Source organism: Hylobates moloch, unplaced genomic scaffold (assembly GCF_009828535.3).
Source record: "Hylobates moloch isolate HMO894 unplaced genomic scaffold, HMol_V3 SCAFFOLD_14, whole genome shotgun sequence".
NCBI classification, from domain to species: domain Eukaryota; kingdom Metazoa; phylum Chordata; class Mammalia; order Primates; family Hylobatidae; genus Hylobates; species Hylobates moloch.
The window spans coordinates 79,945,199-79,959,979 of NW_026652289.1; the positions used below are offsets into that span (position 1 = coordinate 79,945,199).

The 14,781-nt window shown below is 39.1% G+C and overlaps 1 protein-coding gene and 1 long non-coding RNA gene across 6 annotated transcripts in view; one reads left to right on the forward strand and one right to left on the reverse strand.

Moving 5' to 3' along the window:
* Positions 1-3,702, reverse strand: part of LOC131381199 (uncharacterized) — a 37,122-nt gene extending 33,420 nt beyond the window's left edge. The window contains exon 1 of the long non-coding RNA XR_009209763.1: positions 3,587-3,702. This is a non-coding gene — a long non-coding RNA (uncharacterized LOC131381199). The remainder of the gene's footprint in view (positions 1-3,586) is intronic.
* The window catches only part of SLC12A6 (solute carrier family 12 member 6), a 109,472-nt gene that overhangs the window by 73,067 nt on the left and 21,624 nt on the right, over positions 1-14,781 (forward strand). For all 5 annotated transcript variants that reach the window (XM_058427733.1, XM_058427732.1, XM_032175188.2 and 2 more), the window contains 7 exons: positions 5,093-5,187; positions 6,886-7,017; positions 8,036-8,182; positions 9,558-9,612; positions 10,434-10,564; positions 11,217-11,458; positions 14,143-14,357. In XM_058427733.1, coding sequence (XP_058283716.1) covers positions 5,093-5,187; positions 6,886-7,017; positions 8,036-8,182; positions 9,558-9,612; positions 10,434-10,564; positions 11,217-11,458; positions 14,143-14,357 — 1,017 coding nt within the window. The remainder of the gene's footprint in view (positions 1-5,092; positions 5,188-6,885; positions 7,018-8,035; positions 8,183-9,557; positions 9,613-10,433; positions 10,565-11,216; positions 11,459-14,142; positions 14,358-14,781) is intronic.

The window sequence follows — 14,781 nt, forward strand, 5'->3', positions numbered from 1 at the left end:
AAGGAAATAGAGACACAAAAAACCCTTCAAAAAATTAATGAATCCAGGAGCTGGTTTTTTGAGAAGATCAACAAAACTGATAGACCGCTAGCAAGACTAATAAAGAAGAAAAGAGAGAAGAATCAAATAGATGCAATAAAAAATGAAAAAGGGGATATCACCACCGATCCCACAGAAATACAATCTACCATCAGAGAATACTACAAACACCTCTATGCAAATAAACTAGAAAATCTAGAAGAAATGGATAAATTCCTCGACAAATACACCCTCCCAAGACTAAATCAGGAAGAAGTCGAATCTCTGAATAGACCTATAACAGGTTCTGAAATTGTGGCAATAATCAATAGCTTACCAACTAAAAAGAGTCCAGGACCGGATGGATTCACAGCTGAATTCTACCAGAGGTACAAGGAGGAACTGGTACCATTCCTTCTGAAACTATTCCAATCGATAGAAAAAGAGGGAATCCTCCCTAACACATTTTATGAAGCCAGCATCATCCTGATACCAAAGCCAGGCAGAGACACAGCCAAAAAAGAAAATTTTAGACCAATATCCTTGATGAACATTGATGCAAAAATCCTCAATAAAATACTGGCACTTCTTGAAATTCTTTTTGGGTTTTTTTGTTTTTATTTTGTCCTGTTTTTTTTTTTTTTTTTTTTAATTGCCGCTGTTGTTGTTTTTCCTTACTTTCTGTCTTCTGTAACTTCAGTATATGCACAGTGAAGGCAGGGTCTTTAACTGCCATGTCCACTGCTATACCGCTAGGACCCAAAACAGTATCCAGTATATCCTAGGAATTTAATAAATATTAGTTGAATAAATGAATAACTCAGAAGTGGTGATAATTTTAAGCTATACTCTTTAGAATTTTCTGGAGCCACTAGGAAGAGGAAAAGAATTACATTTTTCTTTTTATAACTTTTTGTTACTGAAAATATCAAAGGTTGCCGGGCGCGGTGGCTCACGCCTGTAATCCCAGCACTTTGGGAGGCCGAGGCGGGTGGATCATGAGGTCAGGAGATCGAGACCATCCTGGCTAGCACTGTGAAACCCCGTCTCTACTAAAAATACAAAAAATTAGCTGGGCGCGGTGGCGGGCACCCATAGTCCCAGTTACTCTGGAGGCTGAGGCAGGAGAATGGCGTGAACCCGGGAGGCAGAGCTTGCAGTGAGCCGAGATTGCGCCACTGCACTCCAGCCTGGGCGACTGAGCGAGACTCCGTCTCAAAAAAAAAAAAAAATCAAAGGTACAGAAAAGTAGAATAGCGTAATCAAGTTTTATGAATGCATCACCCAGCTTCATCAGTGTTACAAATCTGTTTTCAAGACCCTACCTAATTTTTCCCTAAACTGTTTTAAAGAAAATTCCACATCATATGATTTTACTTGCCCTTTTTTAAAAAAAGAGCGATATATTTTCTCTTATTTTTTGTTTTAAAAATGCCTTTTACCTTTGGTTTGTTGAGTCAGGATCCTAACAATGTTCATTTGCAATTAGTTGATATGTCTTTTAAGTCTCTTTTATCTATAAAAGTTCACCTTTTAAGTTTTAAGTTTATGCCATTTATTTGCTGAAGAAGTCAGATCATCTTGTAAAATTTCTCATCGTGTAAAATTTGGTGATTAGATCCTTCTAATGTTTAAGATGTTCCTCCTTTGTGTTTTCTTTGAACTGATAGATTTCGAGGCTTGATTAGATTCAATTTCCATTCTTTTGGCAAGAATACATCATAGCTTGTACAGTGTATTTTTCATTGTATTACAGGAGATTGTATTGTCCTACCTTCAGAGATGTTAAGGCTGATGAGCAGGCTCCAGATCACCCTGATCCATCCATTGTAAAGTTCTGCCTCAGCCTTTCACCTAATGGTTTTAACAACCATTGATAATCATTGCCTAAATCCATTATTTCATTAGTGATTTTTTTCTATCATTCCATCATTAGTTAGCTGGAATGCTTCTATAAGGAAGAAATTTTAATTATTGGTTACCCTGAAATACAGTTGGCACAAGAAAGGCAAGATGATTGCTTAATTCTTTCCATTTATTTTTTCTATTTATTAATGTTATTTTTCAGAGTCATGTATTGTTTCCTTAACCCGGCAAAGGTGACTAATTTTTCAGAATATCATTTTGATTATTTCATGAATTTGCATTTCAATCCATCACATTATTTATTTTTAATGTTTATATTATTCCATTTTGGGGCATTGGGAACCCCTTCAGTTTGGTTCTGTGCCCTTTGACGTGACCTAGTAATTCTGATAGTTTACTGACTGTTTCTCAAGCCCATCCTTATACATTTAAGCTTATAGGGTTTTTAATTATTTAATTTTTATATTTGTATTTATTTCCCCAGTATTGAAAATCTTAGTTTTTAATAGCATTTATGTTTTTTTTTCTCTTCTCTCCTGCCAGACTCTGTAATTATATAACTTTTGCATAATAATGAAACAAAGTTAAGGAAGTGCTCAGATAAAACAAAGTTTGCTGTCTTATGGACCTGGTCTCTTTTTTTTCCTCATAGCTCTTTCACCGAATTTTTGTCAGATGCCTCTTTTAACATTTAAAAAAAATGTGGAAGGGTTTGTACAAAAATAATAGTTAAATGACATAATTTTTTTCTTTTTTCAACTTTTTTCCCCCTGAGACAGGGTCTCACCCTGTTGCCCAGGCTGGAGTGCAGTGGGTCAGTCACAGCTCACTTGCAGTCTTGAACTCCTGGGCTCAAGGAATCCTTCTGCCTGAATAGCTAGAACTATAAGCATGCACCACCATGCCCTGCTAATTTTTAAATTTTTTTTGTTGAGGCAGGGTCTCAGTGTTGCCCAGGCTGGTCCGGAACTCCTGGACTCTAGCAGTCTCCCACCTGGGCCTCCCAAAGTTCTAGGATTACAGGCATGAGCCACCATGCCTGCCCTATTTTTTTCAACTTTTATTTTGGATTTAGAGGATACATGTACAGGTTTGTTACATGTGTATATTGCATGATGCTGAGGATTGGGGTATGGGTAATCCTTTCACCCAGGTAGGAAGCATAGTGACACAGGATTTTTCTTGGCCACTTTGCCAGCCAGAGACCTCCAGCCAGCAACATCCATGCCCAGGCTTTGCTCAGGCCCAAGCTCACCAGAAGAGATGCCCTGTCTATTCAGCCTGCTGGGCTGTGCCTGGCTTGCACTCCAATGCAGATCCTGCAGCCATTGCAACTGTGCACTCAGCCCCTGGTGGGAGGGGGTGAGTGAGTGAGCGAGTGCAGGGTCCAGCTGGCTGCTCCAAGCAGTGAGACAGAAGCGGGCTGTATGTGGGGCTTGCTGCTGGACCAGGCGTGTCACACTGAGGGGAACATGGTGGTGCCCAAACGGGTGTCTGCAACCCTGAAACCTCAGAGGGATTGTTACCGTGTGCTAATAGCTCTTTTAGTCCCACCATCTGCAGCCCGATGGATGGCGGCATGTTAACAGCTCTGTCTGTCCTGTCGCCCCTGCTCCCGCCCGCTGCTGCTTCCCATCACGTGGGGTAGCTGCCCTCCACTGGCAGAGCGTGGAGGGCCACAGTATTACAGCCTTCTTTGTACCTGTGTTTGGTGGGTCCTGAGTTCTTGTCCCACATCCAAGAAGAATGAGGTTGTGCTGGTGATCAAAGGGTGAGGAGGGCGGAGAAGAATTTTATTGAATGACGAGAAACAGTTCTCAGTGGAGAGGACATGCAAGGGTGGTCTCTCTCTCTCTCTCATTGGGGCTGGGGCTGGGGCCTTTATGAGCTCAGAATGGGGGAGTGCATGCTCATTGGTTTGTGAGTATGCAAAAAAGGCTAAAACAAAGGCACCACACTCAAAGGTGGGCATGACAGTGTAAAAAACCAATTAGGGAAGGGTAGGTATATGTAAACTAGGTAAAGGGTAGGGAATCAATCAGAGGAAAGTATGCCAAATGGGAAGAGAGGTTCTCAATCCAGTCCGTGGATTTATCCAGGACTTGTAGCTAGACTTTAAACTGTCTTTGGCTTAAAGGTTGGGTTTCAATTGTATGTAATGAACATGCAAGTGCATGTATCTTTTTGGTAGAATGATTTATTTTCCTTTGGGTATATACCCAGTAATGGGATTGTCGGGTGGAATGGTAGTTCTAAGCTCTTTGAGAAATCTCCAAATTGCTTTCCACAGTGGCTGAACTAACTTACATTCCCACCAGCAGTGTATAAGCATTTCTTTTTCTCCACAGCCTCGCCAACATCTGTTATTTGTGACTTTTTAATAATTGCCATTCTACTGGTGTGAAATGCTCATCACTGAAATCATGAGAAAAATGCAAATCACAACTCCGTATAGTTTATAAAAGGTCAGACAGCTGTGGAGGCAGAGAGCTTTTACTGTCATTATCAGCAGCAATAGTATGTAAAGGAGACTACATCTAACACAGTATTATACCCTGAGTGTATACTCAATATCTTTTTTCCTCCTAAACTTAGGTGACTTTAAGAGTAGAGTCTCGGCTGGGTGCAAGTGGCTCAGGCCTGTAATCCCAGCACTTTGGGAGGCTGAGGTGGGTGGATAACTTGAGGCCAGGATTTCGAGACCAGCCTGGCCAACGTGGTGAAACCCCATCTCTACTAAAAATACAAAAAATTAGCTGGGCATGGTGGTGCGCGCCTGTAATCCCAGCTACTTGGAGGCTGAGACAGGAGAATCGCTTGAACCAGGGAGGCGGAGGTTGCAGTGAGCTGAGGTTGTGCCACTGCACTCCAGCCTGGGCGACATAGCGAGGCTCCATCTCAAAAAAAAAAAAAAAAGAGTAGAGTCTTCATAGGCTGGAATTCCAAAAGAATAGTGTCTCTAGGGGTCTTTATTATTGTTAAGGAAAGGAATGACCCATGTTTACTTCTTAGAGTTTTATTTTTCTTCCTGCTGGAGAGGGGTCTATATTCTCCAAACAGTGCTGGTTGAGTTCTCTCTAAGATTAAATTTGAATATGAAAATGGGTTATATTAATACCAAAGCAACCTACACTTATCTGGTGCTAATGTTTCTTCATCAGAAACCAGTGAGAAGCTAACTTGATCTACTTTTTTTTTTTTTCCCCAGACGATGGACATAAGAAAGCCCGAAATGCTTATCTCAATAATTCCAATTATGAAGAAGGAGATGAATATTTTGATAAAAATTTGGCACTCTTCGAGGTAATATTTCGGAGAAAACTATGGACTCAGACTTTAGGAACAGAGATCTCATGATAGCCATATTTTACCCCATTTGGTTTTAAAATTTTACAAGCTGGATAATTTAATGTTAAAAGAAAATATTGTAACTTGTTATTATAGTAAATTTTGTCTGTGTAATCTAATTATAGTGAGTATTAAATCAAATCGTTATGTAGTAAGGAAGAGGAGTTTGACTTCTTGGACATATGGATTACCTTGCAATCTAATTCAGTTGTGATTTAATTGTTTTTATTAGAATAATCTTTCTTCTAAGTATAAATCAGTGTATTTCTCCACGCTTGTGTCTGGAAAGACTATCATTTGCCTTAGAACTAACTAAACAAAAATCACTGTAGGAAGCAGGCTTCCAGATTAGCAGGACTTTCATGTCCTTTTTTTAATTGTCAAATAATAACTATATATTTATGGATTACAATGTGATATTTTGATATTTGTATACATTGTGGAATGATTAAATCAAGCTGATTAACATATCTGTCACCTTGTATATTTATCATTTTTGTGGTGAAAATATTTGAATTTGACTTTTTTTTTTGAATTTGACTTTCTTAGCAATTTTGAAATATACGTTATGTTAACTGTAGTCGCTATGCTGTGCAATAGATCTCAAAAACTTATTTCTCCTGCCTAACTGAAACTTTGTATCCTATGACTAACCTCTCCCCCTTCCCCTACTGGTAACCACCATTCTATTACTACGAGTTCTACTTTTTAGATCCCACATGTAAGTGAGATCATGTGCTATTTATCTTTCTGTGCCTGGCTTATTTCACTTAACATAATGAAGAGGACCTCTATATCTTATCTGAATAAGACAACATGGACTCTATGGCCAGGCTCCATAAGCTGTGGCCAGGTTGTTGAAAGGAGCCTGGTTTATTTCAGCACTACCTTTTTCTGGCCTTCGACAATGATCCAAGTGCCACTTCTCTCAATGTACCTTTTTTCAGTTTGTTTTTGAGACAGGGTCTTGCTCTGTCACCCAGGCTGGAGTGCAGTGGCACGATTACAGCTTGACCTCCTGGGCTCAAAGGACCCTCCTACCTCAGCCTCCCTAGTAGCTGGGACTACAGGCACATGTCATCACACCTGGCTGATTTTTAAATTTTTTGCAGAGACAGGGTCTCAACTTTGTTGCCCAGGCTGGTCTTGAATGCCTGGGCTCAAGCGATCCTTCTGCCTTGTCCTCCCAAAGCATTGGGATAGCAGGTGTGAGCCACCACGCCCAACTCAATGTACCTTTTTTTTTTTTTTCTTTTGAGATGGAGTCTCGCTCTGTTGCCTAGGCTGGAGTGCAGTGGTGCAATCTTGGCTCACTGCAACCTCTGCCTCCTGGGTTCAAGCCGATTCTCCCACCTCAGCCTCCCGTGTAGCTAGGATTACAGGCGCATGTCACCACACCCAGCTGATTTTTGTATTTTTTAGTAGAGATGGGGTTTCACCATCTTGGCCAGGCTGGTCTCGAACTCCCAGCCTCAGGTGATCCAGCCACCTTGGCCTCCCAAAGTGCTAGGATTACAGGCGTGAGCCACCATGCCCGGCCTACCTGTGAAATATTTTTTCACTTAATTCGAAGTTTTCTGGTAGCAAGATTATTCTGATGCTTATGTTCAGTGTTCTTTGTAGCTCATTTCTTCCATGTCACTGGCTTTATAGGAAGAAATGGACACCAGACCGAAGGTGTCTTCCCTCCTCAACCGCATGGCCAATTACACTAATCTGACTCAAGGAGCAAAGGAACATGAAGAGGCAGAAAACATCACTGAAGGGAAAAAGAAGCCCACCAAGGTGAGGCCTCAGAATAACAAGGAATACATAAAAAGAGCCCTGTATATAAGAAAGAAGGAAATACCTAAGGCACCATTCTGTGTTCAGCAGCTATTTATTAAATGCTTGAAAGGTGCCTGGAACTGTTCTGGGCACCAGGGTCATGGCACAAACAAAACATACGATGCAGTCTAAATTCTAATGTGGGGATACAGTCCTTAAGCTGTTTTAACTGCCAACATATATAACATATTAAGTGTTGATAAATTCCCTAGCAAAAAATTAAGCAGAGTAAAGAGACTGAAATTGGCAAGGGAGCCAGAGTGGAGGGCATTGCTACTTACATAGGTTGGACAGGGAAAGCCTTTCTGACAAGGTGATATTTGAGGAGAGATCTAGCTGATGTGAGGGAGTGAGCTATGTGGGGAAAGAGCATTCAGGGAGAGGGAATAGCTTTTCAAGAGAAGAGTGTCCATACCCATCTGCTGATGCCATCTGTCTGTTGTGAAGTTGTTGGGTTTTTTAAAGACCAAACATCAGTTTTTCTCAAAATGAAAATATAAGACATTCAGCTTACCATTCTGGTTGTTCAGCTCTTTGAAAAGGGGATAAAACGGCCCTCAGATCTTCATTTTACCATCTATTTTATTTACCAACTACTGTGAAGAATTTATGCCAAATTCTGAAGAAATTCCATCAAGTCCTTATTGGTTTTAAATGAGAAAAGCCAACAGCTTTGAAAAAATTTTAAATTGTTGTGGGTGCACATAAAAGTTTATTTGTGGCCAAATGCCTATGTATAATAAACACATGCAGGAACCTTTGTAAAGTTAAAATGTATAGCTTTAGGAATAATAAAAGTATGGTGATAAACACTTGAAAGATGGAGATTTTATATGTGCCCTTTTGAAGATGTTGATTAAACTTATGATCTCTGCTTAGAGGTTAATATGGTGGTTAGGGAGCAAGTTATTATATAAAAGAATAAAAACCTCTCTTTAGGATAACTGTTTAATTTTGTCAATGTCTTTCTTTCTAGACCCCTCAAATGGGTACCTTCATGGGTGTCTACCTCCCATGTCTACAAAATATTTTTGGAGTGATCCTTTTTTTACGCCTTACGTGGGTGGTGGGCACAGCTGGAGTTCTTCAGGCTTTTGCAATTGTCCTTATCTGCTGCTGCTGTGTAAGTACTGCACTGGCTCCTGGAGATCACCTGACCGTTGCCAAGTTCTCAAGAGTAGATGCACACGACCTCTTTGGGAATCAAACAAAGAATACTTAGGGAAGGACTAATGATCTAAACAGAAGAAATTATTCTGATATTAAAATCTAAAGGATTTTCGGTTATTCAACGCCTATTAGTCACTGCTTGCTATCTATTATATGATGTACTAGAAATTACAAAGCAAGACTTCAATTGGAAATGGAAGATAAAGTTCCTGTCTTCAAAGAATTCAGAATCCAAACTATTTGAGCTTGATAGCACCAAAGTTGTGACAGAAAATGTGTTAGAAAATGTGATGTATTACTCCAGTATATATTGAGAAACAAGACAGGTTATTGCGGATGTGAGGGGTATTTGGTTTTTTTATTTGGTTTTGAAGTTTCTTCCCTTATCCCTTCCTTGGAAATTTAGATGTTCTTTCCAGGTCTTCTCTCTACTGAGAACATTTTTATCTTCCTTTAATTTAAACTTCTCCTCATTATGTATCCCAGCCACACCTATGAATTTTATAGGTTTGTACTGTCCTCTTTTATCACTATGACCTTTACACCCTACCTGTATATTATCCCCAGCTGATGAGCATACAGCTGATGAGCAAAACAGGTTAAGCAGGCACAGTTCATATTTTTAATAACTTAAAATGTTCATGGTACCACTTTTTTTAGTCTCTCAGGCTTAAAACCTCAAGGCTGTGTTTGGCTTCTTAATTGCTTTTCACATCTAATCAGCTACCAACACTAATCTATTCTCTGAAATCTTTTACACTCAGCCCTTTTTATTCACACTACCACCACTATAGTTTTTACCTCTCACTGTACTACTATGGTAGCCTGCTAACCAATCACTCTGCCTCCAGCTACTCCTATCTGCAGTCCATTCTATACTATGCTACCAGGTAATATTTTTAAAATGCAGTTCCTATGTGCTCAGAAGCCTTCAGTGATTCCCTTTCTTACTGAACATTGTTCTTAATATTGTATTTAGTCTTTAGTCAGGTTCTAACCTGTTTTCTGAGTTATTTCTCTAGTTCTTCCTTTTGAGTATACTAATCTGTATTCCCTGTGTAACTAGGAAATCTAGAGTGAGATTAGCAGTTCTTAATAGCACCTGACCTACTGATGTGGGAGCATTTTGACAGAATCCTCCAGATATTAGTGGTATGACTAGTGCAATGAATTGGACCATATCATCTTATTTCCATACCATTAGGTATGACTGTCCATAAAAGGTAGAGTTAAATGTTTGCCAAGTGCTCTTGGAACACAAATAGAGAAATAGTATAGAAATGTCATCTTTACACAGTAACAATCCCCTCCTTTCCCTTTCTCTGCAGACAATGTTGACTGCTATCTCCATGAGTGCCATTGCCACTAATGGAGTGGTGCCAGGTTAGTAGGTCAAGGTTGTATTTCAGGATTTATCAGTGTTGACTCTATGTTTATGCTATAAAGCTAGAGGTGCAAACTTCTGAAGAATTGAATACTATTTAGTCTGTTCTGTGCTACAACAGAGTAATGGTCTGTAGGACATAGACATAATACTACTTGACTTTAAGATGCCGTCTTTAAAATCTCTTTATTTTTTAAACTAGAATGCATTAATTTCAGTCACATGCTTAGCTTTTATTAGTTAGAATATATATTTTTTATAGACAGAGTCTCACTCTGTCACCCAAGCTGGAGTGCAGTGACACGATCATAGTTCACACAGCCTCCAACTCCTAGGCTCAAGCTACCTTCCCACTTCAGCCTCCTGAGTAGCTGGAACTAGAGGTGTATACCACTATGCCTTTTGTAGAGGTGATATCTCACTATGTTACCCAGCTTGGTCTCAAACTCCTGGCCTCAAGCAGTCCTCTCGCCTCATCCTCCCAAAGTGCTACCATTAGAGGCGTGAACCTCCATACCCAGCCAGAATATATTTTACTGGGCTGTCTCGTGTCATAGTAAATATTCTCTAATTTTTTTCTAAGTAATGCTGGCAAACTGTATTGCTTCATATGGCTCATTACATTAGATGTGCAGTATATCCCACAATAACACTTTCACCTTTTACTTCCCACTAGTACATCTTTTTATCACACTGAAGGTTTGCAGAAGCCTGAAACATTTAACCATCATGTATATATTTTTTCTTATTTCTATTTTATTCATATTCCTCTTACTAATACCCACTCTTTCTCCTATTCACCTTCTGTTTTGTCTTTTAGCTGGGGGCTCATACTTTATGATTTCCCGGGCACTGGGCCCAGAGTTTGGTGGGGCTGTTGGCCTCTGCTTTTATCTTGGTACCACATTTGCAGCAGCCATGTACATCCTTGGTGCCATTGAAATCTTTCTGGTAAGTAATGACTTCATTGTGGTCTATAATATAGAAGAAATATTGATTTGGGTTTATTCTTTGCTATGAAAGCTTCTGAGAGATCAGCTGTGGGAATAAATCAGGTGATGGACTACCAACGTCAGTTGGCCTCTTAAGTGAATATGAGGTGGAAAAGTTGAAATTCCCTTTGCCTGCCTGTCCCTTCCTTTCTACCTGATTGCACCACTCTGCCACCTCATCCAAGACATTCAAGTCCAATGGGGAAAAAGTAAAGTTTCTTTTTTTGATATCTTCGTCCCTATGAAATAAAATGCTTCTCATTTCTCTATTCACTGAGACATATTTACTATTTAAAGTAGTGATACTAGAATCAGGGTTAAAGATAATCATTATAATTACTTTATATAACCCTATGAATAAAATTAATAATTTTTTCCTTTCTTTCTGTTTGGAAATGTAGTTATTCAGAACAGCATGTAGACCAAAAAAAAAAAATCCATGACATCCCATTTCTGAAGGCATTTCAGATCCTATTAGAAACTGGGCTAATTCCCCAGTCATTTTCTCTCTCAACTTTGCTTTCTTTTGTGAAAGTAAATGCAAGCGAATACAGCCTTTTTACTTAATTCTTTTGAAATAACCTAATTTTCTCCTTTATTTTACCTAACAGGTCTATATCGTCCCCCGGGCTGCCATCTTTCGCAGTGATGACGCACTCAAGGAATCAGCAGCCATGCTAAATAACATGCGTGTCTACGGCACAGCTTTCTTGGTCCTTATGGTATTAGTGGTATTTATCGGCGTACGCTATGTGAACAAGTTTGCCTCACTTTTCCTGGCCTGTGTCATTGTGTCCATCTTGGCCATCTATGCTGGAGCCATCAAGTCTTCTTTTGCCCCTCCACACTTCCCGTACGTGTCTGTCTCTCTGCCTAGCCATCCTTATTGGGTAGTAATTGAAAATATCTGGTGGTGTGATAATTTTAAGTCAGAATTTCATGGAGTCTCTCTGAGATTTTCCCTCTTGGATAAGCCCAGTTAGACTTCCTTCCTCATCTAGGCAGGAAGCCTCCCGGCAAACTATGTCCTATTCATCCTCTTTCTTATGTCCCAAGCATAGAACTAGTAGCTGTAACCATCATTTAGGTTCAGATATTAGATTTTTTTCTCCCTGATAATGGTACATAATCTTTTTTTATTATACATATTTTGAACTAATCATAAAGGGCTTTGCAGACAGTGTAGTTATTGCCAGCAACCTTTATAAGGTATTTAAATGTTGGATTTCTTTTACTAATTAAAAATCAAGGGAGTCAAAAGAAACCTAAAATCTTACCTAAAATGTTTAATTAATTAAATTTTTTTTTCTGTCAGTATTGTAATGGACTTCCTAGTCATAAAGGGAAATATTATACAATTTGCATATATCTCTCTATATATGTAATATTACACACTATAAGTATTAACAGCTACCTTTTTTCAACCTTGATTTTATTTTTTTTAATTTGTATAAATTTATGGGGGTACAAGTGTAATCTTGTTACATGCACATATTATGTAGTGGTGAATTCAGGGCTTTTATTTATTTATTTATTTAAGAGTTGGAGTCTCATTCTGTTGCCTAGGCTGGAGTGCAGTGGCACGATCTTGGCACATTGCAACCTCCACCTTCTGGGTTCAAAGCAATTCTCCTGCCTCAGCTTCCCAATTAGCTGGGATTACAGGCATGTGCCACCACACCCAGTTAATTTTTTTTTTTTTTTTAATGGAGTCTTGCTCTGTCACCCAGGCTGGAGTGCAGTGGTGCGATATTGGCTCATGCAACCTCTGCCTCCTGGGTTCAAGTGATTCTCCAGTCTCAGCCTCTCAAGTAGCTAGGACTACAGGCACACACCACCGTGTCCAGCTAATTTTTGAATTTTTGGTAGAGATGAGGTTTCACCATGTTGGCCAGGCTGTTCCCAAACTCCTGACCTCAAGTGATCCACCCACCTCGGCCTCCCAAAGTTCTGGGATTACAGGCGTGAGCCAATGCGCCCAGCCTAGGTCAGGGCTTTTATCCATTACCCAAATAATGTACTTTGTACCCATTGAGTACTCTCTCATCATTCACCTCCTTCTTCAACTCCCTAGTGCAAGTACTTTAAAGTATGTTTTTTGAAGTAGTAATGGATTTGTCCAGATCTGTGACTCACAGGCTCACTTTTCCCTTTGACTAGTGGCATAGGGACTAGCTGGCACTGAATGTTATTTGTAGTCTTGTTACGGAATTGTCTTGAAAAGTCATCTGGATTATCTGAGGATCAAACTCATCGGTTCTATGTTGATTTAACCAGATTACAGAAAAAAAGATTTTTCAAGACAAAAAGACAGTTCCAGTAGGTTTAATGACTTACCTCAAAGTTAATTAATGGCAGAGCAAGAAGAAGAACTGTAATTTCCTGACTCCCCATTCAATATTTCTTCTATGCCATGCTACATGATGGCAGAAGTAGATTCGATCTTAAACTTTTAATCTGCTTATCTAGGGACTGTAATATAGCTGAAGGTCCTTTTTAGGGTCATAAAATTTATAAAGGTAACATTCTGGTTATATCTCAATTTGGGAAATTCCATTTTGTCTCAGGGTCACCTTTGGGGCTTCTCCTCTTTTTTGATTAGTACATGGTCATAATGCATGATACTTTCTTTGAGATATTCCAGCAAAACAAGACAAAAAATCTAGAAGAATACATGAAACAAGACTGGGAAATGTTGAGAGTTGTTGAAGCTGAGTAATAGGTACATGGTTCATAATAATGTATTCAATCATTTTGCAAATTTTAGAAGCCCCTTTGTTGGACCTGAGAGGTATTTTAACTATGGATGTATTATTCCTTTGTTTATATTTGTGTCTCTGGGTTAAAGAAAAAAATAAAACCAGCAGGTTAATATTTATGTTATCCTTACCCTCACTCCCACTGAGTCTAGGCTTAAGTTCAAAAACAGTTTCTCTTAGGCCATAGAGGGATCTGCCTTTTAATTCTGGCCAAGCTGTTTTCCTTGCAACAGTAGCCAGAAGATTCAACCTTTAGCATAACATTTTCGAGGTGTTTGTTATGAATGTTAGGCTTTTCTAGGCCAAAAAAAGAGGAGTGCTTTATAAGAACAACAAAAGAACTTCAGTATTCTTTTAGACCTACCAATTTTAGCCAAAAATTTTGGAAGATGAATCAGCATAATGTCTTCAGACAGTTCTTCAATTTGACTTCCTTCACTGCCACCACCTGTGACCTTGGACAGATAACTGTATTTCCCTAACCTTCAGTTAACTCCCTGACTTCCTAAACTTCAGTGCCTCCATCCACAACATAGAAATTCTAATACATTGTGAGGTTGCTGTAAGTATTAAATTGGCAGAATATGTAAGTCACCATTCACAGTGCTAAAATAAATTATAAATAAATAAACATTAGTTCGTTTCCCACCCATGACAGTAGAAGCTCTTAAAGATGGGGTTCTTGTTTCCTTTACTAACCTGTTTCCTTTTTTTTTTTTTTTTTTTAATGTATTTTCTTTTCCTTACTTGATCTTACTCCCTATTTCTTTTCACTTAGGGTCTGCATGCTGGGTAACCGCACCCTTTCATCAAGACACATTGACGTTTGCTCTAAGACCAAGGAAATTAACAACATGACAGTCCCATCAAAGTTATGGGGATTCTTCTGTAACTCAAGTCAATTTTTCAATGCCACCTGTGATGAATACTTTGTTCACAATAATGTCACTTCAATCCAGGGCATTCCTGGATTGGCTAGTGGTATAATTACAGGTAAGTTAGGGAGTTATTGGACAAGTTTTTTCCTATTTTCTGGGGAAAATAGGCCTTGTCATCTTAGATTCTTCTACTGTCCATAAAGATTCACTGCCATGGTGCTAATTCCCTTATTAAGCACACCACACAGCTCTTAATTCAGCATATTTCTGCTTTTCCATTAGTAAAGCTGTCCTTATTCGGGACTCCTTTACAGAGTGATGTCTGCTAAAATTCACCTCCATTTCAGAGCAGAGTTGAGCAAATCACTTTCTAACCTTAGGGTAAAATGTACTGTGTATTCTTGTAAAATTGCCAATGTTCTTCCTGCACTGACAGAATAGAACTGTTTTAATGTCCACATCCACATGTATCTTCCTAACTTAGCTAAATTCCTGAAACATTCCTTAAGTGGCTTCTATTATAAATGTTTGGTCTGTAA